Here is a 26,641-nt window from a genome sequence, read left to right as displayed (position 1 = left end):
AAGTGTATGTAAACTTCCAACTTCAACTGTACAAAAACCAAAATACAAAAAAGGCAAGCCCAACTATAGCCTCTTGCTCCTGTATTTGAGCTCATAATGCTGAAGGCAACAGCCCGTACCCAGAAAACAATTTGACCAACCCTCTGGTTTACCTACAGTGCATTCGGAAAATATTCAGACCCCTTGACTTTTTCTTACATTACAGCCTTATTCTAAAATTTATTACATTTGTTTTTTCTCATCAATCTACCCACAACACCCCATAATGACAAAGCTAAAATATGTTTTTAATACATTTGCAAAAATTTCTAAACCTAAGTATTCAGACCCTTTGCTATGAGACTCGAAATTGAGCTCAGGTGCATCCTGTTTCCATTGATCATCCTTGAGATGTTTCTACAACTTGATTGGAGACCACCTGTGTTAAATTCAATTGATTGGACATTATTTGGAAAGGCACACACCTGTCTATATCAGGTCCCACAGTTGACAGTGCATGTCAGAGCAAAAACCAAGCCATTAATGCCAAGTGTCACGTCTGGAGGAAACCTGGAACCATCCCTACGGTGAAGCATGGTGGTGGCAGCATCATGCTGTGGGGATGTTTTTCAGTGGCAGGGACTGGGAGACTAGTCAAGATCGAGGGAAAGATGAACGGAGCAAAGTACAGAGAGATCCTTGATGAAAACTTTCTCCAGAGCGCTCAGGACTTCAGACTGTGGCGAAGGTTGACCTTCCAACAGAACAACGACTCTAAGCACAGAGCCAAGACAACGCGGGAGTGGCTTCGGGACAAGTCTCCGAATGTCCTTGAGTGGCCCAGCCAGAGCCCAGACTTGAACCCGATCGAACATCTCTGGAGAGACCTGAAAATAGCTGAGCAGCGACGCGCCCCATCCAACCTGACAGATCTTGAGAGGATGTGCAGAGAAGAATGGGAGAAACGCCTCAAATACAGGTGTGCCAAGCGTGTAGCATCATACCCAAGAAGACTTGAGGCTGTAATCGCTGCCAAAGGTGCTTCAACAAAGTACTGAGTAAAGGGTCTGAATACATATGTAAATGTAATATTTCCGTGTTGTTTTTTTGTTTTACATTTGCAAAAATATCTAAAAAACTGTTTTTGCTTTGTCATTATCGGGTATTGTGTGTAGATTGATGAGGGGAAAAAAACATTTAATCAATTTTAGAATAAGGCTGTTACGTAACAAAATGTGGAAAAAGTCAAGGGTTCTGAATACTTTCCGAATGTACTGTATATATTGATCTGCGGGCCTACAAAAGGGGGGCCACAGGCTGCATGACGGCAGTTTCCCATCCCTGATCTAGGTAATTGATAGTTGGTATTCATCTACTAAAACTGTGATTCTGGCAGACAGCAGGGGCAGCAGTTCTATAGAGATGAGATGATGACTTGTTGTGGATCTCTATTATTTCATTCCAACTGAAATGTTTTATTAAAGTAAAGTAATGTGAATAAATGATGGTTGATAATGGGTAGTCACAACCAATTGTGACTTATTTCAGTATGCGTATGTCACGCGTCACTACTTCACAGGAGAGCCATTTCAACATAAACTTTTTTTAAACTCAAAATGCATTTTTTGGCAGAAATGCCTTCTGGAACATGTGAACTTTCATGTGCCTTAATAACAAACTGGTATGCCATCTGTAAATACTAATAATAATGTTAAATTACGAGCCTAGTTGGTTTAGCCACTAAAAAAATAAGAAACTTCCCGCTAGCCATGATTGGCTGAGATAATGGGTAGGCTGGACGTGCTGAGAGATGAGTTCGGAATGGTCTGCCATGAAACACACTTCTGTCTATAACATGAGCTGGTGTCACGCCCTGACCTTAGAGAGCCTTTTTATGTCTCTATTTGGTTTGGTCAGGGTGTGATTTGGGTGGGCATTCTATGTTCTTTATTTCTAGGTTTTGTGTTTCTAGGTTTTGGCCGGGTATGGTTCTCAATCAGGGACAGCTGTCTATCGTTGTCTCTGATTGGGAATCATACTTAGGCAGCCTGTTTTGCCACCTTAGGTTGTGGGATGTTGTTTTTTGTTAGCTCTGCGTAGCCTACGGAACGTGACGTTCGTTGTTGTTTTGTTGTTTTGTTTGGAGTTCGGATTTAATAAAGAATCATGAACACGTCCCACGCTGCACCTTGGTCTCATCCTTCCGACGAGCGTTACAGCTGGTCAGTATGTGTCGTAAATAATTTCTAACGTGGCATTCTTGAAAGATATCACATAGTAGAAATGCAAAAGTGTTGCTCTCCACTTTCTGGAGGACCAAGTTTTGAAATCAGAGGAATGCCCAGTGGCATTAGTGTATGATAGCTAAGGAGATTGAGAAAATTCTGGCGTTTGATTGCAAATATGCACAGGGAGTCGAAAAGAAAACACACAGAAGGCTGTTGTATAAAACACCTGTCTCTGGATTACATCTTCAAACTAAGGGCCCCCATGGCATCTGTGACAGAGGGAGAAGCGTTCATCCATGTAAGATAGTCTATCTAGCTACATTTTCAGATATTACACATTTCTAATTTTGTCAGAAAGTCGTTTTCATTTCAAGTTAAAGCGTACTGTTAGCTAGCAGGTGGCTGGCTCGCTAACTAACGTTACGAATAATATTACTACACAGATCATACACGTATCTCAGAGCCATTTGCATTGCTAGTTATAGCCTAATTTTAGCTAGCTAGCTAACATTGAACCTGGTTGGTTAGGTACCTGCAGATTCATGCAGGGTAGTAACGTTATGAGTTGGGATTATTATTATTAGCTAGCTAGCTACATGTCTAAACAAGAGAGTCCACTATGCAAGTAACCATTTCAATAGAATGTTCATGATGTCACTGCGACAACTGTCGATAGACATAGCTGGTAAATTCGCAGAATAACTGACGAATTTACGAATTCTCCGGTGTCAGTAAACGTCGGCTAAAAGGCGTAATTAAATTTTTGCCAGCAGCACGGTTAGTCACCAATGCTCTTTATAACATAAAAACAGCCTAACCAGCTCTGTTAGTGCGAGTAAAATGGMCAGAGTTAGCTGTTCTCTCATTTGTGTCTGGAAGTAGCTAGCAAGCTAGCCAACGTTAGCTTGGGAGCATTCTGACCGCTGTGAGGTCAGAATGCTTGGATCAACCCTACCCCTCAGCCAGAGCGTCCAGTGTGCGCTCTGAACGCTCTGAGAGCGAAAAGCTCAGAATTTACAAACAGACAATCTGACAAGCTCTGAGTTTATGAATGCCCAGAGTGCACTCTGGGCACACTCTGGCACTCCAGATTTCATTTACGAACACACCCATAGTATAAACCAGCCTTTAATCTTGAAATCTTTGGTTGTTTAGTACATGGCCTCACAAGTGAATCCTTAAAGAGGTGGGTTGGGCTAAGGCTTAAGAGGGTGTGAACGATGCTGAATCGGTGTAGACAAAGAAGAGCTCTCCGGTAGGTTTACCAAAACATTCAAGGGCAATTTTCTCAAAAGTTAGGTTACAAGTTTATCAACTTTCAAAGCAGAATTACTTTCCCATTGTTCGTCAATTGTAGTGTATTATAGACCATTTTCTAGCTCTGAGTCTCTACTTGCATCCAATGTAAAAAACACAATTTAAAATGTTGCTACATAAGAACGAATCGAGCCGGTCGGTCACAAATTATTAAATGGTTTTATTCTGTGATGTTACAGAATTCAACTCACGTAATGCATAGTGCATTACATAATCGAAATCCGTGATTTAAAAAAAATTATCAAACCGACCTAAAAAAGCACTAATCGCTCAGCACTAAGATGCATGTTTTAAAATTGCCCTTTGAATGAAATATGATACAGTACTGTAAATTGCAGTACATTACACTGTTTCCACATTAGGCAATACACGTGCACTACCAATTAAAATTGACTTAACATAACATTTCCATAATTTCTATCCCATGTGTGATCAAAAAGGTTTCATCACTGAAGACAGCTTTCACAATGTAATCAAATGAAAGAAGTGGGGGGAAAAACGAAACAATGTTTAGCAGGCACTAGTTTTCATCAAGCCTGTCTTAAGCATTTGGCCATAGGTTGTCATCCAAATCACAGTAAATATCCTCATTGTTCATGCGTCTGGGGTAAAACCTTTTGGCATGGCGAATTCAAGTCTGACAGGTCTGTATTGAAAATCATTGCATGCCTCATCCATGGTCTAAAGGAGGGTGATACACTCATGGGGACCTGTATTGTAATTGTGTATTGTATTTTACAGTATTGTACTTATGTATTTTAGTGGTCCTGTACGTGTGTCAGTTCATAAGAGCATGGCATTAGCAACACCAGAGTTGTGGGCTCGATTCCCACTGGAGACACATACTAATATGTGTGGAAAGTGTCTGCTGCGTAAATGGCATATATTACAGTATTTCAGTATTGTATTGGCCAACAATATTTTAGCAGAGCAGTGTAACCCATCCCCATCAAAAAAGACCCCAGCAACTTAATTTTGGATACATGCTTACTATATAGGGGATGCATTTATTTATTGTTTTGGTATTTTTCTGGATTATTTGTGTATTGATATTGTATCGGTATTGTATTACTGCCCTGTAGGAGTTAGAAACACAAGCATTTCGCTACAACAGCTACTCTTCCTGGGGTCCACACAAAACATGAAACAATACAGAACATTAATAGACAAGAAAAGCTCAAGGACAGAACTACATAAAAAAAAAAGGCACATGTAGCCTACATATCAATACATACACACAAACAATCTAGGTCAAATAGGGTAGGGGCATTGTGCCGTAAGTTGTTGCTTTATCTGTTTTTTGAAACCTGTTTATTTGAGCAATATGATATGGAACGGAGTTCCATGCAATAATGGCTCTATATAATACTGTAYGCTTTCTTGAATTTGTTCTGGATGTGGGGACTGTGAAAAGACCCCTGGTGGCATGTCTGGTGGGGTAAGTGTATGTGTCAGAGCTCTGTCTAAGTTGACTGAGCAAACACATTTGGGATTTAACACATTAATGTTTCTTATAAAAAGAAGTGATGCAGTCAGTCTCTCCTCAACTCTTAGCCAAGAGAGACTGGCGTGCATAGTATTTATATCAGCCCTCTGATTACAATGAAGCTGTGCCACTATGTTCTGGGCCAGCTGCAGCTTAACTGGATCTTTCCTTGCAGCACTCGACCACACGACTGGACAATAATCAAGATAAGACTAAACTAAAGCCTGGAGAACTTGCTTTTGGAGTGTGGTGTCAAAAAAGCAGATCATCTCCTTATTATGGACAGACCTCTCCCCATCTTTACAACCATTGAATCTATATGTTTTGACCATGACAATTTACAATCTAAAGTAAAGGCAAGTAATTTAGTCACCTCAACTTGTTCAACAGCCACACCATTCATTACAAGATTTGTACCAAATACAATGCTCTTAGTTTTAGAGATGTTCAGGACCAGTTTATTACTGGCCACTCATTCCAAAACAGATATCAACTCTTTGTTAAGGGTTTCAGTGACTTCATTAGTTTTGGTTGCTGATGCGTATATGGTTGAATCATCAGCATACATAGTCACACATGCTTTGTTTAATGACAAAAGCAGGTGCTTTATACCATTTCAAAGGAAACACTTTGAAGTTCGTGGAAATGTGAATGTTGGCGAATATAACACATTAGATCTGGTAAAAGATAATACAATACCGGCACTGCTTCAAAAGAAAGAATTCCAATAAACAAAATCATGAACCAATCAAAGGACTCATATTTACAACATTGGAAAAACGAAACAAAATCCCAAAGCCGACTAAATTGCTATCTGACCCTAAACAGAGAATATGAATTGGCTGAATATCTCTACTCTGTCAGAGATTCGAAGCAGAGACAGATCCTTACCAAGTACAGGCTGAGTGACCACCGATTGGCAATAGAAACCGGCAGACATAAAAAGACATGGCTACCCAAAGAGGAGCGTGTATGTGGTCACTGCACGACAGGGGAGGTAGAAACAGAGATGCACTTTCTCCTTTACTGTGATAAATATTCCTCACCAAGAGATTCATTATTCACAGAAATGACTACATTTATTCAAAATTTTAACTTATTAAACCCAGAGGAAAAACTAAAAATACTCATGGGCGAAGGAGCAATGGCTCCTCTTGCAGCCAAATATGTATTTGCCTGCCATAGCCTGAGGGACACTGAATAATAACATCTGCATAGTAAGCAGTAACTTACTTATTATGACTGTTATTGTTATTACTGTTATTGTTATTAGTATTATTATTGTTGTTTATCATTCCAAATAGTAATGGTATGGGTGGTAATGGTAATGATAGCAGTTTAATGATAGTGGTGGTGGTAGTGGTGCATTACACCATACATTACATTCGACTATTGACTGTTACCATTTTATTGTTACTATTTTTTATATTTAATTTTGTATTATTATTTACTGCCATTCTATATTATTATTTGTCATTGTTTTCATTGTATTACAATGTATATTGTATACATTGTTGCTTTGGCAATATTGACACAATGTTTTTCATGCCAATAAAGCAGCTTGAATTTGAATTMAATTTGATAATTTGATACAAACAAAAAATAAAATGTTCAAAAAATAATTTTTCATCATCTTTGAAATGCAAGAGAAAGGTCATAATATAATATTGCAGTTTAGGCACAATTTAGATTTTGGCCACGAGATGGCAGCAGTGTGTGCGCAAAGTTTCAGATTGATCCAGTAAAGCATTGCAATACTGGACAATATTTGGATCAAGTCTACCCAAATGTGCCAAATTGGTCAATTGATACATTTTTAAAATCTGTCGTAGACAAACCAGTTTACATGTAAAATCTATAGGTTTACCAAATGTTTAAGTAATCATCAATTAAGAACAGTCAGATTAAGTAATAGTAAAATGTCTTAACAAAAGAAAAGTTAATCATATCAAAAATAATGGGCAAAAACGGGCAAAACCATATTGCAACCGGAACATTACAAAGTGTAAGAAACCAAAAATCCCATAGGTGGCGAGCGCACTCCACTGTAGATTTTCATATGGGAAAATTTTTAAACCTCATAAAAAGCGCTTTTTGGGTCGATTTTCTTGTGTCAATTATACATATGTAGAAACCGTATCGACATACATTTGTCTTATTTTATTGAGTTTGTCCATAAGACCTATGTTTTGTCCCTTTGCCATATATGATCATTTAGGAAGTTGGCTTCCGTACCCAAAAGTGCGTGAACCATGTCCAAATGGCATAAGAAATGTCCAAATGGCATATATAAGTATTGAAAGTACCAAATCAGGATGTTATGTACATTTGCCATATATAATCATAGGAACTTCGGTTCCAAACCCAAGTCAGTGAACCATGTCCAAATGGCATAAGAAATTCCCAAATGGCATATATACCGACCAAATGATATATATTACTATGTAAAGCCCTGAATCAACCTATAAGGTATATTTGTCATGTTTGATCATAGGAAGTAAGAATTTCTTGTTGATGTTGACTCAGCATGTCCATTTCGCAATAGAAGTCCTTATGGATATACAGCGGCAATGGACACTGTCAACTTGCAGAAGAGCATGTTCACACTGACAATATAGCATATGTGTAATGGACACTGTCCAATTACAAATGGAAACTGTCCATTTGCAATGTCTTAAAATGGGCATTTACCATCACGAATTGGACATGCTCTAATATACTGCAGAAATGCCCAATTGACTGGCTCGTTGAACTCGGGATGGCCGAGCAGTGATAGTGGTTCCTCTCCATCGCTCGTTGGTGTTGATTTCAGCCTGTCCATCCCTCATTAAATACATTGGAAATGTACACTGTCCATTTGCAATATTAAAATGTCCAATGCCAATATATTATACTGCCATCAAGTCAGCAATCACTCAATAAGATATCATACTGACACCAAACTGATACATACTGACACTAAACCCACTTTGTCCAACTCGTTTAGAAGCCAGCCATCACATATTTCAGAGCCGGCCCAAAATTCACACAGCGCCTTCCGTTTAAACCATCAAAAAAAAACGTAAAACACGTAGTTACATTCTTGCTGCGGGTCCAGTTCTGACATTATGTGTAGGCCTAGCTGAGGCGACCGCGAAACCCGAGTTTCGGCTTGATAGGTCATTCGGAGCCCAAGCAGCGACCTTAAATAGTGCTGAAAATTAACTTTTTCCGGGAGTTGCTACGGGGTCCCTGAAAGAGCCATCGGACAGAAACTTTAGGGTCTATGGGCCGAGGCAGATTCAATGCACCTAGTCTTGTGATTCTGGGACTTTTCTAAGCGTCGTCATTTTCGCGGCGTTAAAAATTAATTTAAGTTATTGCAAATGGACGAGGCTGTTTCTCGGCCTGAGAACATTCTAGAGCAACATAACTCACCGTGCACTACCGACTTAAGCCATAGTACAGGTTTATAAAGTTTCAGGGCTCTAGGTCTGACGGTTATTTGATGGTTCGAACGGAGGTAACTATTGCAGGCTCTGTGTGTCTGTAAGCCCCACAATGTGTCACTCCACATTGACTGTGTGTGTGAGAACAGAAAATCACAGAAATCACATAGAGCTCCGAAACCCGCCTTAACGGATTTTGACCTTTAATCCCAGAAAATGGGCATTAATTCAAAGAGTGTTGAGGCCTCGAGGCTATCTTGTTTCTGGGCTAAAAGTACATTTGGCCAAACCTGTGCTCAACGAGTTTCTACTTCCAAGTCTTTTCCGTTTACGAGAAACGGTTGGTACAGCAGAAAAATGTACAAAAATTTAACATTTATAACGCGGAAACCAAATGTCCAATAGACTTTACTTGATGAATTCCCGGAAGACCGGGCCCTGGGAGGTTTTAACATTTTAATCTGCATATTTTAATAACACCTGCGGACGTCCAAACTCATCCCAATATTGGGATGCKCCTGCCCAGTCACGCGAAATTCATAGATTAGGGCCTAATGAATTCATTTCAATTGACTGATTTCCTAATAAGAAATGTAACTCAGTAAAATCGTTGAAATTGTTGCATGTTCCATTTATATTTTTGTTCAGTATATCTTGGAGATCTACGGGAAGCACTGACCCAACAGATCCACAGACGATGCAATCTCTATTGCACTCCACACCGCCCTTTCCCACATGGAGAAAAGGAACACCTTTGTGAGAATTCTATTCATTGACTACAGCTCAGCGTTCAACACCATAGTGTCCTCAAAGCTCATCAACAAGCTAAGGACCCTGGGACTAAACACCTCCCTCTGCAACTGGATCCTGGACTTTCTGACGGGCCGCCCCCAMGTGGTTAGTGTAGGTAACAACACATCCACCACGCTGATCCTCAACACAGGTGCCCCTCAGGGGTGCGTGCTCACAGTCCCCTCCTGTACTCCCTGTTCACTCATGACAGCACGGCCAGGCACGACTCCAACACCATCAGTAAGTTTGCCGATGACACAACAGCGGTAGGCCTAATCACCGTCAACGACGAGACAGCCTATAGGGAGGAGGTCAGAGACCTGGCCGTGTGGTGCCAGGACAACAAAATCTCCCTCAACGTGATCAAGACAAAGGAGATGATTGTGGACTACAGGAAAAAGAGGCCCGAGCACACCCCCATTCTCATCGACGGGGCTGCAGTGGAGCAGTTTGAAAGCTTCAAGTTCCTTGGTGTCCACATCACCAACAAACTAACATGGTCCAAGCACAGCAAGACAGTCGAAGAGGGCACGACAAAACCCATTCCCCCTCAGGAGACGCAAAAGATTTGGCATGGGTCCTCAGATCCTCAAAAGGTTCTACAGCTGCACCATCGAGAGCATCCTGACTGGTTGCATCACTGCCTGGTATGGCAACTGCTCAGCCTCCGACCGCAAGGCACTACAGAGGGTGGTGCGTATTAGAGGTCGACCGATTATGATTTTTCAACGGCGATATCGATTATTGGAGGACCAAAAAAAGCCGATACCGATTAATCAGACAATATCTAAAATGTATTTGTAATAATGACAACAATACTGAATGAACACTTATTTTAACTTAATATAATACATCAATAAAATCTATTTAGCCTCAATAAATAATGAAACATGTTCAATTTGGTTTAAATAATGCAAAAACAAAGTGTTGGAGAAGAAAGTAAAAGTGCAATATGTGCCATGTAAGAAAGCTAACGTTTAAGTTCCTTGCTCAGAACATGAGAACATATGAAAGCTGGTGGTTCCTTTTAACATGAGTCTTCAATATTCCCAGGTAAGAAGTTTTAGGTTGTAGTTATTAGACTATTTCTCTCTACACGATTTGTATTTCATTTACCTTTGACTATTGGATGTTCTTATAGGCACTTTAGTATTYCCAGTGTAACAGTATAGCTTCCGTCCCTCTCCTCGCTCCTACCTGAGCTCGAACCAGGAACACATCAACAACAGCCACCCTCGAAGCAGCGTTACCCATGCAGAGCAAGGGGAACTACTCCAAGTCTCAGAGCGAGTGACGTTTGAAACGCAATTAGCGCGCACCCCGCTAACTAGCTAGCCATTTCACATCGGTTACACCAGCCTAATCTCGGGAGTTGTTAGGCTTAAAGTTATAAACAGCGCAATGCTTGAAGCACAGCGACAAGCTACTGGCAAAACGCATGAAATTGCTGATTAAATTAACGCTTACGAGCCTGCTGGTGCCTACCATCGCTCAGTCAGACTGCTATATCAAATCATAGACTTAATTATAACATAATAACACACAGAAATACGAGCCTTAGGTCATTAATATGGTCGAATCCGGAAACTATCATCTCGAAAACAAAACATTTATTCTTTCAGTGAAATACGGAACCGTTCCGTATTTTATCTAACGGGTGGCATCCATAAGTCTAAATATTCCTGTTACATTGCACAACCTTCAATGTTATGTCATAATTACGTAAAATTCTGGCAAATTAGTTCGCAACGAACCGTTGCATATACCCTGACTCTGCGTGCAATGAACGCAAGAGAAGTGACACAATTTCACCTGGTTAATATTGCCTGCTAACCTGGATTTCTTTTAGCTAAATATGCAGGTTTAAAAATATATACTTCTGTGTATTGATTTTAAGAAAGGCATTGATGTTTATGGTTAGGTACAGTCATGCAACGATTGTGCTTTTTTCGCAAATGCGCTTCTGTTAAATCATCCCTCGTTTGGTGAAGTTGGCTGTCTTTGTTAGGAAGAAATAGTCTTCACACAGTTCGCAACGAGCCAGGCGGCCCAAACTGCTGCATATACCCTGACTCTGTTGCAAGAGAAGTGACACAAATAAATTAATGTTAGCAGGCAATATTAACTAAATATGCAGGTTTAAAAATATATACTTGTGTATTGATTTTAAGAAAGGCATTGATGTTTATGGTTAGGTACACGTTGGAGCAACGACAGTCCTTTTTCGCGAATGCGCAACGCAGGACACGCTAGATAAACTAGTAATATCATCAACCATGTGTAGTTAACTAGTGATTATGATTGATTGATTGTTTTTTATAAGATAAGTTTAATGCTAGCTAGCAACTTACCTTGGCTTCTTACTGCATTCGCGTAACAGGCAGGCTCCTCGTGGAGTGCAATGAGAGGCAGGTGGTTAGAGCGTTGGACTAGTTCACTGCAAGGTTGCTGACAAGATAAAAATCTGTCGTTCTGCCCCTGAACAAGGCAGTTAACCCACCGTTCCTAGGCCGTCATTGAAAATAAGAATGTGATCTTAACTGTTAAATAAAGGTGTAAACATTTTTTTATTTTTTATAAATAATAATAGGCCAAATCAGTGTCCAAAATTACCGATTTCCGATTGTTATGAAAACTTGAAATCGGCCCTAATTAAAAATCGGCCATTCCGATTAATTGGTCGACCTCTAGTGCGTTTCGCCCAGTACATCACTGGGCCCAAGCTTCCTGCCACTCAGGACCTCTATACCAGGTGGTGTCAGAGAAAGGCTCTAAAAATTGTCAAAGACTCCAGCCACCCTAGTCATAGACTGCTCTCTCTGCTACCGCACAGCAAGGGGTACCGGAGTGCCAAGTCTAGGTCCAAGAGGCTTCTAAACAGCTTCTACACACAAACCATAAGACTCCTGAACACCTAATCAAATGGCTACCCAAACTATTTGCATTGCCCCCCTCCTCCCCCTCTTTTACACCGCTGTTACCCTCCATTGTTATCATCTATGCATAGTCACTTTAATAACTACCTACATGTAAATATTACCTCAACTAACCAGTGCCCCCGCACATTGACTCTGTACTGGTACCCCCTTGTATATAGTCTCACTATTGTTATTTTACTGCTGCTCTTTAATTGCTTGTTACTTTTATTTCTGATTCTTKTCCGTATTTTTTAAACTGCATTGTTGGTTAGGGGCTCGTAAGTAAGCATTTCACTGTAAAGTCTACACCTGTTGTATTTGGTGAATGTGACTACTAAAATGTGATTTGATTTGATTCCTTGGACTTCATGGTATAGTTTCTGCTCTGACGTGCACTGTCAACTGTGGGACCTTATATAGAAAGGTGTGTTTCTTTCCCCCGTTTTGTTGCGTTTGTGTATGCTTAATAAATGTTTCGCAACAGAATCGTCAGAATGAATACGCCCCTGATCACCCGCACACACAGTTCATTTACATAGCAGCCACATACAGCATAATCACTTTGATCGTTGTGTAATTCCTTCTCGCATTGCAATTCCTGCTCTCCTCCTCTCACCTTTTCCCTTGGCTTTTTGGACTTAATACAACCGAAAGCTCACCTTGACTTGGAAGAGTTGCAGTGTTGGATAGCCTTAGTCAGCTAGCTAACATATATAGCATTCCTCTCGGTTTGAGTCAGGTTGTTGAGTCGGCTAAATTAGCTACATTAGCTAGAGAAGTACTGTAAGTGAAAGGTTAACTAAGAATTAAAAAAATACAACGCAATATAGCTAGCTCTCTCTCTATGCTGCTTGTCCATATTTTTTGAAAACAATTTGTTCAAAACTTTTCAACTATAGTCTTTCTCTCTCATTGAGTCAACTACCCACCACACTTTATGCACTGCAGTGCTAGCTAGCTGTAGCTTATGCTTTCATTCTCTGATTCTTTGATTGGATGGACAGCATATGGATGGACAGCATATCAGTTCATGCTGAAAGAGCTCTGATAGGTTGGAGGCCGTCCTCCGGAAGTCGTTATGAATACTGTGTAAGTCTATGGAAGGGGAGGAGAACCATGAGCCTCCTAAGTTTGTATTGAAGTCAATGTAGCCAGAAGATGCTGTTGAGGCTACTGTAGACCTTAATTGCAAAACAGTGTGTTTTAATCAGTTATTTGGTGACGTGAGTATACTTTTGTAATGTTTCACTATTTAAWTTGGTCCTCCCCTTCCTCCTCTGAGGAGCCTACACTGCTTTCTACCAAATTTATCAGTGGTTATTTTTCCAGAGCTTGTCTATAAATATTACTGTCAGTGACCATGTGATTTGATTGCAACCACTTGTAATGTAAGGACTGGGTGACATTGTTATCAGCAGCCCATGATGAGCACATGGTGTTACCATTGCTGAACTGACTAATGTGGTGTCTGTCTTCATCTATCACTCCCAGACAACAACTACTTTCTCTCTCACTCTCTCTGCGTATCACTCACTCTCTATCTCTCCCTTACAACCGCTACTTTCTCTCTTCCCCCTATCTCTCCTCACTTCTGACACCAATGTAGCAAATGGTGTAAAAGGCAAACAAACATCCTACGCATCGCACCAATAGTCTTAAACCACTTGGTGAGAATTGTGGCTCATATAAGTGAGGATCGCTACAGTATTTTGTGCGTTATGTAAGATGTATAGAGTATTTGTAAAGGCATACAACTGGTATCCGGTTTACATATTTTTGTATTGTGTACAGTTTGACTGATAAAGTGAAGCGGGCCTTTCTCTAAGTTTCTCACCTCCTCCGCATCCTCAGCACTGGCCTTCTTCACACCGTTCTGTGTTGTGTTCAGTTGCAGGGTCACCTTGTAACATTCTTGGATATCTGCAAGGAATTAAATAAACAACAAGTCATAGAAATAAAGGCCATGGTCCCCTGGGATATGAGTACTTGAATGACAATCCACAAAAATATCCCGTAGATAATGTATCATTAAAACACTGAATGTTGCTTGTTTTCTTCAGTGTGCATCTYTTCACTACTATGCAGTTAAGTTTTCTAAATGTTGTTGTATGACTCAAATCCTGACTGGAGTTGATCATTAAGTCAATGACCAAACAGCCCCAATTTCAATAACAAGTTATCCTTTGTATGGTCTAATAGAGATCAGCACTCTGCCTCCTACGTAACTGAGTTTAGACTAAATTAGATGAGGTAGATTTCTCCACAAATATCCCATCTGAACGAAGGGCATAGAATGAAGATGTTGGACTGTCTGATGTCTATGGCCTATAACTACAGTGCCTTCAGAAAATACTCATACCCCAGCACTTTCCGAATGTTGTTGTGTTACCTTGAATTTAAAATTGATTAAATCTAGCATGGTGAAGTTAATAATGACACTTTCGATGGTGTATCAATACATCCAGTCACTACAAAGATACAGGCGTCCTTCCCAACTCAGTTGCCGGAGAGGAAGGAAACAGCTCAGGGATTTCACCATGAAGCCAATGGTGACTTTAAAACAGTTAGAGTTGAATGGCTGTGATAGGAAGAAACTGAGGAAGGATCAACAAAATACTAACCTAATTGACAGAGTGAAAAGAAGGAAGCCTGTACAGATTAAAAATATTCCAAAACATGCATCCTGTTTGCAACAAGGCACTAAAAAAAATGCTAACAAATGTGGCAAAGCAATTCATTTTTTGTCCTAAATACAGAGTGTTATGTTTGGGGCAAATCCAATAAAACACATTACTGAGTACCATTTGCCATATTTTCGCACCTAGCGGTGACTGCATCATGTTGTAGGTATGCTTGTAATCGTTAAGGACTGGGGAGTTTTTTAGGATWAAAAAAATTATGGAATGGAGCTAAGCACAGGCAAAAACCTACAGGAAAACCTGGTTCAGTCTGCTTTACACCAGAGAGATGAATTCACCTTTCAGTAGGACAATAAGCTAAAACACAAGGCCAAATCTACACTGGAGTTGCTTACCAAGAAGACAGTGAATGTTCCTGAGTGGCCTGAGTTACAGTTTTGACCTAAATCTACTTGAAAATCTATGGTAAGACCTGAAAATGGTTGTCTAGCAATGATCAACAACAAGTTTTACAGATCTTGAAGAATTTTCTAAAYAATAATAGGCAAATGTTGCACACCCAGGTGTGGAAAGCTCTTAGAGACTTACCCAGAAAGACTCACAGCTGTAATCYCTGCCAAAGGTGCTTCTACAAAGTATTGACTCAGGAGTGTGAATACTTACGTAAATTAGATATTTCTGTATTTCATTTTCAATAGATTTGCAAAACTTTCTAAAAACATGTTTTCACTGTCATTATGTGTTATTATTTGTAGAAAAAAAATATATTTCATACATTTTGAATTCAGGCTGTAACACAACAAAATGCAGAATAAGTCAAGGGGTAAGAATACTTTCTGAAGGCACTGTAGGTGTTAGATCACATGGTCTGGAAAAACTACTGGCTTTACCTCTATAACATAAGAGAAGGAAGAGCCCAAGTTCTCTGTCAGTCCATCCCCACTAGGCCATGCTGTTTTCCCACTGTGGCCAGCTCTATACCACTGTGGCCAGCTCTGCCAACCCAAAACTGCTCATCCTCCCAAATCCTGCTCACTCCCCTACAATTACCTCCGGCCCATCGCCTTCCCTTTCTCAACTCATCCTCCTTCTTTAATTGAGTTTCTTAAAAACACTGATTCCCCCTCCCTCTCCCCCGCTTGTCTCCCTTCATTACATCTCAGGTCATTAAAGAGATTCTCCAGTACTTTTGTATACTTTTTAGCCAGTAGTTGAAAGTAGCGCTCACAAGCGTCCCTGAAAATTGCATACTACGTCACTATGTGCAGATATGTGCACCATGTAATTGCTCTCTCTCTCTCTCGCTATGCTGTTTGTGCATCTTGCTAGCTATCACTCAAATGGTGAGGGACTGAAGCTCATTGGCTAGAACTCGAATTGCTAGGGGGCTGGCCCACATGGGGGAAATGTAGGGTAAACGGCGCAGCACAGCTTCCATAAAAATGGTCACTTTCAAACTAGGGATTTCATGGCTAATTGAGGTAAGACAGTAATTCTGCTCATAGATTATGCATGTATTAACCACACATTGACACATCCAGCCCAAAGCAGGAGGTTTAAAAAATACTTAGTAGTCGACAATGTTCCAGAGCATGTCTTTAAGCTGCTGTGTCTTGTGGTCACCTATTGACTGGCAGCCACTTGATGAGAATGCAGGGAGACATTGCTGCTGATGTCACACACTGGTCCTCTTGCTGAACTGTAGACATAAAGAGGTCGCTGTTCTCATAAGAGCTCGGCTATACTACAACTTTCTTAGGTTCAATGTCAGGACACAGTGATGGAAACAAATGTGTAGAAAGATCATGTACTTGAAATGTATCATTTTGTGTACAAATATCTGTGTGAAGGAGTGAAGGCACTGTATGTACCGGTATGTCCTCGGTGAGTGTGTGTATGTGGTCGGTGTATCCCAACAGGGTGGAGTGGGAACAAATGTGGAAAAAGGGGGCATGTGACTCATCACTGTATAAGAGTGTCTGAGTGTGTAGGAGTGGAGCCGTGTGTAGGCAGAGCTTTATGCAGCCCAGCTGGTTAGAGGCCCGCACACACACACACAATGATATAGTCCTGTGATTTTACAATGTAGTATTTAGCTTTGTTATAAGAATTACCTTACAAAAAATGTGGAATGACATTTTCAGATGTGAAATAGCTTAAATTTCACACATAAAACTGTATTTTCACATGTATTCAATTTATAACTCACATGTTAACACCACCTTTTCACATGTGAGGAGAATAACTTGTTTTCACCTCACATTTGAATTGCAGTTTCACATTTAAAAAATGTGTAAATGGGATATGCAGCTTCACGTGAAAAATATTCACATGTGAATATCTAATTTTAACAAGTTGGAATTGCAAGTTCACATGTGAAAATCAATTGCGTGAAAATTGAATTTGGGGGGACTAGGAGCGTTTGCTTGGATGGTTGGGTGTGGCAGGTAGCCTGGTGGTTGGGAGCGTTGGGCCAGTAGCCGAGAGGTCTACACATGTGAAAAGATGGTGTTAACATGTTGCAGAAGCAATGTTTTCACTGGTGGAATTAGGGTGACCACATCTAAAAATATAAAATGCCGGACAAGGGTGCGATTTTGCGCGACATTCGTGGAACAGTGGACAGAATAAATGTTTTGGGGGCAGGATAATGGATCATGTTCAAATGGCAATGGCATAGTTCTGCTGTACGAAGGTCACTGCCTGTTAAACATATTTTATAGAGTAATAGTATTATTATATGGTGCAATCCTTTAGTGAGTGAGTTACTTTTGTGCCATTAATATCAAGCAAATCTTCTGAAGTCAAGAACAACATCTGTAGTATTGCAAACAAAAATGATATTGAAAGCAAACCATCAACCCAAAAGTATTGATAACAAAACAAAATATTGCAAGGAAATAATTTTGAAATCTGAGAACAAATGATAACACGATTAAATACAAGTCTCACTCTTTGGTTATGTTACCCTGGCCTTTGCATTCAATGCAAGTTTTGGCCCATTCATTCCAGCAACATAGCACCCTGTATCCCACTGCTGGTTTGCCTCTGAAGCTAAGCAAGGTCGGTCCTYGCTGGTCCCTGGATAGGAAACAAGACGTAGCTGGAAGTGCAAAAAAGAAAAGGGAAAAATAAGTGGGGATTTTTTTTCTTCCCATGAGTGAAAAAAGTGAAATATTAACGTGTGAAACTTCTGAAAACCACGTTCTGAAAACCACATTCTGAAAACCACGTGTCCACTTATCTAAACATAAAACATTTTTTGTTGTTGAATCATGTAATATTTTTCATGGGATTTGTTCACACGTGTGTTGTGTTCACGTGTGTCCGAAAACAAGTTATTGTTTTTCACATTACTTTTTCATGTATTTTTTTGTAAAGGTTGTATAAACAATGCAAACACATAACTTGTCCTGATTACTTGTCCAAAGTAATTGAGAGAAAATGATTGCATAAGTATTATCATACTTGTGTAAATTGTAAAATGTATGTGAAATTACTTGTCTCTTACTCAATTTTTAACAACCACCACTTGCACCGCAGATATGAAACCATTACCACACGGCAAAAACTTTATCAGCGTGGATAATAAAAATAAAAATAAAGGCTCATTCTCAACAGAGAACTGCTTGTTCAGAGCTTTAAATAGGTGTTGTTGTGTACAAAAACCATAGTCAAATAAAACATCAGAGACTGGAGCTATTTCTCAAACTTTCCCCCCTAAAATTCCAAAGCTACTCCATCCCTCAAAGACCACATAAATTCCTGGCTATGGAACAAAAAAACCTGTTTAATCCCAGTCAGTACAGGCCGTCTCTCACAGATCTCTTTTCAATACCGTGGTCCCATTTTGGGATGTCCAGGTTAGAATGTGTGCCTCAGTCAAAGTCATCAGGGTTTTCCAACTGCTCTCTGTTCTACAAATGACACTGTGTGTGTGTGTGTGTGTGTTATAGGGAGTAAGGAATACAACCACGTTAGACCCTCCTCTATTTGCAGCGGACTTATTCAAGTGTACTGGAGTCCTCTTTCCACTCATAGTCTGTTCTGGGTGAATAAGCTCAAAAAGAATGTGCCACAGAGTGTTTTCCATGGGATGACAATAAGCGACAGACAGACACTCCGCTCACTACAATCTACATTCAGCAAAAATTGGGTCAGAATTAAAGGGCCGTACAATTCCAACCCTCCACTCCCAGTCTCCAACCCTAAAATAATCTCCTGCTCCAGCACTTGTGGGAGTGTTGTGTGTGGGTATGCCCAACTTCCTACATGTTTGCATGTTGGGGAACAAAGATATGAGTCCTCAGTCAAGGCGAACTTTGTTCATGATTGTGCAACCATGCAGACATCTAATCAAGTGCTCAGCTCTCCAACTTCCTACAGTGCATCCCAGGCAAGGGGACTCCCATTCATTCACACATCAAATACTGTTCAATGCTGCTCACAACTGAACTCATGAACACTTTTTGCACCAGTCATGCCTGTTGTCATTCACTATCATCATACCTTCTTTGACATTGTGCCAATGCTGTTAATTTACAAATGTTCCCACTGTGGCAGAGCATACCGGTAGCAATACAATTGCAACAACACAAATACAGCCAGTGAAAAAATACCTCCACCACTACAACAATGACACTACCTCCACCACTACAACAATGACACTACAACAAGTAGCCTAAGCAAAGCCCTTCTACCTATTTTCAAATAGGTACTGTACAAAAGGTACAGTAGCGACAGTAGCAACCCAAACTTCCCCAGTTTACACGAATCCCGGCCCATGGATGCAAACAACAGAGAGCATCTGGGAGGCTAATGCGATGAGTTACCCCGTATTCCCGGTAGCTGTGGAAACGTTCAGCACCTCCCCTGTGCCTAGGCTGATGATTAAAACCACATGTTGAGTAGAGAACCCGGCCTCATTTGACCCTGCTCTGCCCCTGCACCTGAGACATTCTCTCTCACACAGACTCTTTCGGCTATATCCTCAGGCTGAACTCAGATCAGTCACGCAGGCCAGGAGAAACAGGGGGTGAGGATGACACGGCACGGCAGCCATGAGCTGTTTGTTTTTACATCTACATAACTCTACTCTACCATACCTCCAGCCCCAGCTTTTTGCTGCACATTCCTGCCCTGGGATCCAGACTCTTCAGTGTGGAATGCTTGGAACCCTGATCCCCTTCACTGCAGCCAAACCTACTCTTTAGTATATCAGACCTAAACTGTTGGGATAGTCATACACTCCCCTATGTATTTATTTGGACAGTGAAGCTAAAACTTACATACTRCAGCATTTTGGATTTGAGATCAAATGTTTTACATGACAGTAAGTCGGGCGCTGATGACGTGGATGTCAATTAAAGCAGCCCCCTGCACCTCTCTGATTCAGAGAGATTGGGTTAAATATGGTAGGCACATTTCAGRTGAATGCAATCAGTTGTACAACTGACTAGGTATCCCCCTTTCTCTTTCCCTTTACAAAATGTCCCCTTTTAAATTAGTGTAAATTCATACATATCGGTTTAACCATTTAGAAATGAATGCACTTTATTTATCTAGTCCCCCCAATTTGAAGGTGTCATAAATATTTGTAAAAGTTCATTTGTGGAATTTCTGTCCTTCTTAAAGCGTTTGAGACAATCAGTTGCGTTGTGCCAAGGTAGGGGTGGTATAAAGAAGATAGCCCTATTTGGTAAAAGACCATGTCCATATTATGGCAAGAACAGCTCAAATAAGCAAAGAGAAATGACAGTCCATCATTACTTTAAGACATAAAAGGTCAGTCAATATCAAATCAAATATTATTATTTGTCACATGCGCCGAATACAACAGGTGTAAACCTTACAGTGAAATGCTTACTTACAAGCCCTTAAACAGCAATGCTTTAAGACGTTAAGAGGGGAAAAAAAGGGAAAAAAGTGTTGAGTAAAAAATACATAAGTAAAAAAAAAATGAAAATAAAAGTAACAAATAATTAAACAGCAGCAGTAAAATAACAAGCAAGGCTATAAACAGGGGGTACCGGTACAGAGTCAATGTGCGGGGGCACCGGTTAGTCAAGGTAATTGAGGTAATATGTACATGTAAGTAGAGTTAAAGTGACAATGCATAAATTATAAACAGAGAGTAGCAGCAGTGTAACAGAGGGGTCTGGGTAGCCATTTGATTAGCTGTTCAGGAGTCTTATGGCTTGGGGGTAGAAGCTGTTAAGAAGCCTTTTGGACCTAGACTGGGCGCTCCGGTACCGCTTGCCTTGCAGTAGCAGAGAGAACAGTCTATGACTAGGGTGGCTTGAGTCTTTGACAATTTTTAGGGCCTTCCTCTGACACTGCCTGGTATAGAGGTCCTGGATGGCAGGAAGCTTGGCCCCAGTGAAGTACTGGGCTGTACGCACTAACCTCTGTAGTGTCTTGCGGTCGGAGGCCCGAGCAGTTGCCATACCAGACAGTGATGCAACCAGTCAGGATGCTCTCGATGGTGCAGCTGTAGAACTTTTTGAGGATCAGAGAACCCATGCCAAATATTTTCAGTCTCCTGAGCTTGAATATGTTTTGTCGTGCCCTCTTCACGACTGTCTTGGTGTGCATGGACCATGTTAGTTTGTTGGTGTTGTGGACACCAAGGAACTTGAAGCTCTCAACCTGCTCCACTACAGTCTCATCGATGAGAATGGGGGCGTGCTCGGTCTTCCTTTTCCTGTAGTCCACAATCATCTCCTTTGTCTTGATCACGTTGAGGGAGAGGTTGTTATCCTGGCACCACAGGGCCAGGTCTCTGACCTCCTCCCTATAGGCTGTCTCATCGTTGTCGGTGACCAGGTCTACCACTGTTGTGTCGTCGGCAAACTTAATGATGGTGTTGGATAGAGGTCGACCGATTAATCGGAATGGCCGATTTAATTAGGGCCGATTTCAAGTTTTCATAACAATCGAAAATCGGTAATTTTGGACGCCGATTTTGCCGATTTTTTTTACATTTATTTTTATTATTTTTACACCTTTATTTAACTAGGCAAGTCAGTTAAGAACTTAAGAACACATTATTATTTTCAATGACGGCATAGGAACGGTGGGTTAACTGCCTTGTTCAGCGGCAGAACGACAGATTTTTACCTTGTCAGCTCAGGGATTCAATCTTGCAACCTTACGGTTAACTAGTCCAAAGCTCTAACCACCTGCCTCACGAGGAGCCCACCTGTTACACGAATGCAGTAAGAAGCCAAGGTAAGTTGCTAGCTAGCATTAAACTTATCTTATAAAAAACAATCAATCATAATCACTAGTTATAACTACACATGGTTGATGATATTACTAGTTTATATAGTGTGTCCTGCGTTGCATATAATCGATGCAGTGCGCATTCGCAAAAAAGGACTGTCGTTGCTCCAATGTGTACCTAACCATAAACATCAATGCCTTTCTTAAAATCAATACACAGAAGTATATATTTTTAAACCTGCATATTTAGCTAAAAGAAATGCAGGTTAGCAGGCAATATTAACCAGGTGAAATTGTGTCACTTCTCTTGCGTTCATTGCACGCAGAGTCAGGGTATATGCAACAGTTTGGTCCGCCTGGCTCATTGCGAACTAATTTGCCTGAATTTTACGTAATTATGACATAACATTGAAGGTTGTGCAATGTAACAGGAATATTTAGACTGATGGATGCCACCCGTTAGATAAAATACGGAACGGTTCCGTATTTCACTGAAAGAATAAATGTTTTGTTTTCGAGATGATAGTTTCCGGATTCGACCATATTAATGACCTAAGGCTCGTATTTCTGTGTGTTATTATGTTATAATTAAGTCTATGATTTGATAGAGCAGTCTGACTGAGCGATGGTGGGCACCAGCAGGCTCGTAAGCATTAATTCAAACAGCACTTTCGTGTGTGCATGCCACTGGCGATGTACTTTGCTGGACATGCTAGCTGTTCTCGGTGGCGCATCATCACTTCAAACGCATTCCGTCTTGGTGTTATCAGTTGGTCTACTACTACTGGTAGTATCGGTAAAATGTAGGTTATGAATCACAAATCACCATACAGCTGACGCACTTCAATTTCATGAATAATTTTGACTTCAATTTGGTATCCAAAATACTACCAGCTTGCACTGCGTCTTTGCTGATGAATGCCCTGATCTCTGGCCAGTCAATTGGTTCAATGACATTGTTGTTTTGTCTATTAATCAATTCTATTAGATCTGAAAATGATGCATTAACCATGAATTTAATTGACTGTTTGTTTATAATGAGGGACGTCCCACGTTGAACCTAGACACATAAATCGTAGGAAGTTGTGCTGGCTTCAGCCATGACAGCATGAGAGAGAAATGAAACATCTGCACGTTGCCTGCAGTTGCGAGCGTGTGTGTTTCACTTTCCAACCGAAGGCTCGAACATGATCTGAGCGCGTGATCTGAAGCCGTCTGGTTTCTTGTACATCAACTTGGGAAATCCTCAAGGGAGAACGGACAGTGCATTATAAACAAAGCACCGCATATACTGCCAAAAAAATAACACATCTGATTTTTTTTGGGGGGGGGGGGCCCCCATGTGGAGAAAAGTAAGGCGGGGCATCRGTTAAACAGTAATTCAACTTTGTCTGTCCTTAGTGGGACTATCATTTGTTTTTCAACAGGACAATGACCCAACATACCTCCAGGCTGTGTAAGGGCTATTTGACCAAGGAGAGTGATGGCGTGCTGATTCAGATGACCTGGCCTCCACAATCACCCAACCTCAACCCAATTGAGATGGTTTGGGATGAGTTGGACCGCAGAGTGAAGGAAAAGCAGCCAACAATTGCTCAGTATATGTGGGAATTTCTTCAAGACTGTGCATTCCTCATGAAGCTGGTTGGGAGAATGCCAAGAGTGTGCAAAGCTGTCATCATGGCAAAGGGTGGCTACATTGGAGAATCTAAAATATACTTTGATTTGTTAAATACTTTTTTGGTTAACACATGATTCCATATGTGTTTTTTCATCGTTTTGATGTCTTCACTATTATTCTATTATTTGATCTCAAATCCAAAATGCTGGCGTATAGAAGCCAAATTAAACGTTTTAGCTTCACTATCCAAATACATACGGAGGGGAGTATATGTGGTTTACAAAGCCATCTTTTGAATACTGGATATATTGACCAACTCAACTGTAAGACAGATAGAGCAACATATCTTGTATTTTCTGTGTTGTGATTAACACATACTTTTCTAGTTAGACCACAGCAATAGTTTTGCTAATAGCACATTATCATCAATGTATTTGTTCAACTAGTTTGGACAGGCAGGCATCCACGTCTGGAGAGATCACTAATCAGGGTGGACAGCCTCCTCAGACTCCCCTTTTCTCCAGTCTTCAACCCTGCTCCATGGTCACCCTTCCCCCATGGAGTCTCCAGAGCTCTGGGTAGAGCAGCAGTAGCGGCAAACCCACAGGCTAGCATCATTAAGGCATGGCCATGGTAATTAGAGGGGCCACTCAAGCATTGGTTAAACTGAACTCACTTGTCTCCTTTGCAGGGTAAAAAGACTGTGAAATGTAGTTTCACAGGAGCCCTTTTGGGGCCCTAACTGCTTATTAAGGTATCGTTGCAATACACTCAAGAGTTAGTTTAGGTCATTGTTCCAGTTAGGCAATGATAGATGTGGTGAGTTCAAGCACATTCATAGTATTGAAAAAGCTATTGTGGACTGGTAACATCCTCTTTTTACACCTCATACAGCAGTGTTCTGGCTGTTGTGAGTGAAACATATCTAATAATAACTCTTTCTGTGAGATGATCCTGATCAAGTTAGGATGAGCTCCAACAGCGCAAATAAACGACTGAAAATGTGTAACTCTTTTACAGCGCAAATAAACGACTGAAAATATGTGTAACTCTTTTACAAAGGAAAGAGGTTTGAACTGAGCTGTCTGATAGCCTGTGAGAGGGCTTGTGATCAGCCCCATAGATAGAGTACATTGTGTCATGGGCATGTGTAATAATATTTAATAGGATACAGCAAACCTTTTGTGAGAGGCCACTGAAAGGCTTGTTTCATGGGACTTAATTGAGAAATGTTTAGGCTCAGTTAACTTCCCACACAAATTAATATAGCCTGACCCTGTTGTCTACATCCTGAAGCTTTGGCCAGAGGCAAAAACAAGCCTACACCAAAAACAACTAGCGAGTCGCTAATTTTCTCATTAGAAAGATAATGAGCAGAGACATAAGTATAATAAAAAAAATCTCTTGATGAGTTTTGTTACTAAATTGATTTAGAATATAGTGATTTGAAAAATAATTTGCTTGTATTGTTGTGGGGCTGGACTGAGACTTCCCACTGGTAACACACTAGTTGAATCAATGTTGTTTCCACGTCATTTCAATATAATGACTTGAACCAACATGGAATAGACGTCTGTGCCCTGTGGGTTCATTATTCATAAAATAATAATAGTGAAAGCCTCAATATATGTATTTTCTGTGTCTTACCTAATAGTGCATGAAAGAGTTGGCTGCCGAAGATGGTGGAGACCTTCCCCACGCTGGCCTTCAGGGCCTGTTCCTCTGGACTGGTCAGACTGTCCTGGTACTGTCTCAGCAGACCCACTGCCCTCTCTGTGTCTGACAACAGGGATGCTTCAAGTTAACACCCTCACCAAGCCAGTCATTGTGATGAAATGTTAAGAAACTGATCAGATGTGATGTGCACATGACGATTTTGGTCCTTGAAACAAGTGGCAATATTATTCTACCACAGCATAAGACAAGCCTAAATGCATGCTAAGAAAAGCCTCAAATTATGGTTTTATCGGGCACACTCATGTCATAGGCTATTGTACAATTGTCATGCTCAAAGCACACGGATAGAGTTGGTGCATAGTTTTATTCATTGTTGAAGAGTTTCTCTAACTTTTGGTGCTGCTATGGGCAGGGAAAGGGACTGTCTGTTATCAGAACTGCAGTAGTCTAAGTATAGAATGTATGCGCGTGCACAGCTGTATACCGAAGCCAGGTGGGAGGTGTAGCGTAATTAACAGCCTTGTGATGTGCCTCACTCGCTTTACTACAACTACCTAAAGTTTATTATGAGTAAACTAAACTACTTCCCTTACCATGGCAGTGTGAAAGTGCTCCATGTCAGTATATTTAAATTAATGGAAACATACTTCCTGTTTACATGTCTCTTCCAAAAATGTACAACCTAACGTTAATTCATTCGATTCTGGCTTCATAGTTGGCAACAAAGTGAGAGAAAAAAACACGGATACGTTGCTGCAATTTTCTGCTTGTCAATACTTTTCGGCTATGACAGCGAATAAACCTAAATGTTCTAAAAACAGTATCGAATAAACGTTTACGATAGTTTAAACCTTGTACACAAACAAAACATTTACCAAAAAGTATGTAGGCACTTACCATATTTGTGGACCATGGTGTATAGAAAAATATTCTGAGGACAACTATTCGAGGCAAGCCGAAAACTAACCAAACAAACCAGAAGAAAGATTTAACAGAGTTGATGTTTGTACCCCGTTATTCTCCCCCACAATTAGGTTAATCCCGCATTTTTCAATTTTACTACCGAAACAGACACTCCCAAATTCGCACAACACTGAACTGTTACTGTAGCGGCAGCAGCTGTAATCCATTTGGCAAGAGACGTGTCCGCAAATTCGGTTAAAAAGTGAAAGTGTTTCTGGGTCACCCTCGGGCACCTCGATTAATTATCTGATAACTGTAGATGAGTATGTAGACCGAAAATTCGTAATTAAAACATTTTTTGTTTTTTGGGGATACTTTTGCTAGACTTAAATCATAATTATCACCATCATCATCGTGGAAAAATATCGC

At 40.6% G+C, this 26,641-nt stretch overlaps 1 protein-coding gene across 2 annotated transcripts in view; it reads right to left on the bottom strand.

Moving 5' to 3' along the window:
- Window positions 1-26,462, bottom strand: part of dlg3 (discs, large homolog 3 (Drosophila)) — a 129,676-nt gene extending 103,214 nt beyond the window's left edge. The window contains exons 1-3 of one of the 2 annotated variants that reach the window (XM_070444188.1): window positions 26,207-26,462; window positions 25,280-25,411; window positions 13,983-14,068 (exon numbers count right to left, since the gene is read on the bottom strand). In XM_070444188.1, coding sequence (XP_070300289.1) covers window positions 13,983-14,068; window positions 25,280-25,411; window positions 26,207-26,222 — 234 coding nt within the window. In that variant the 5' untranslated portion in view covers window positions 26,223-26,462. The remainder of the gene's footprint in view (window positions 1-13,982; window positions 14,069-25,279; window positions 25,412-26,206) is intronic. The other variant, XM_070444189.1, reaches the window with a different exon arrangement.
- Window positions 26,463-26,641: the final 179 nt, after the last annotated feature.

This window comes from Salvelinus sp. IW2-2015, linkage group LG6.2 (genome assembly GCF_002910315.2).
Source record: "Salvelinus sp. IW2-2015 linkage group LG6.2, ASM291031v2, whole genome shotgun sequence".
NCBI lineage: Eukaryota > Metazoa > Chordata > Actinopteri > Salmoniformes > Salmonidae > Salvelinus > Salvelinus sp. IW2-2015.
This window is presented reverse-complemented; position numbering and strand designations above follow the sequence as displayed.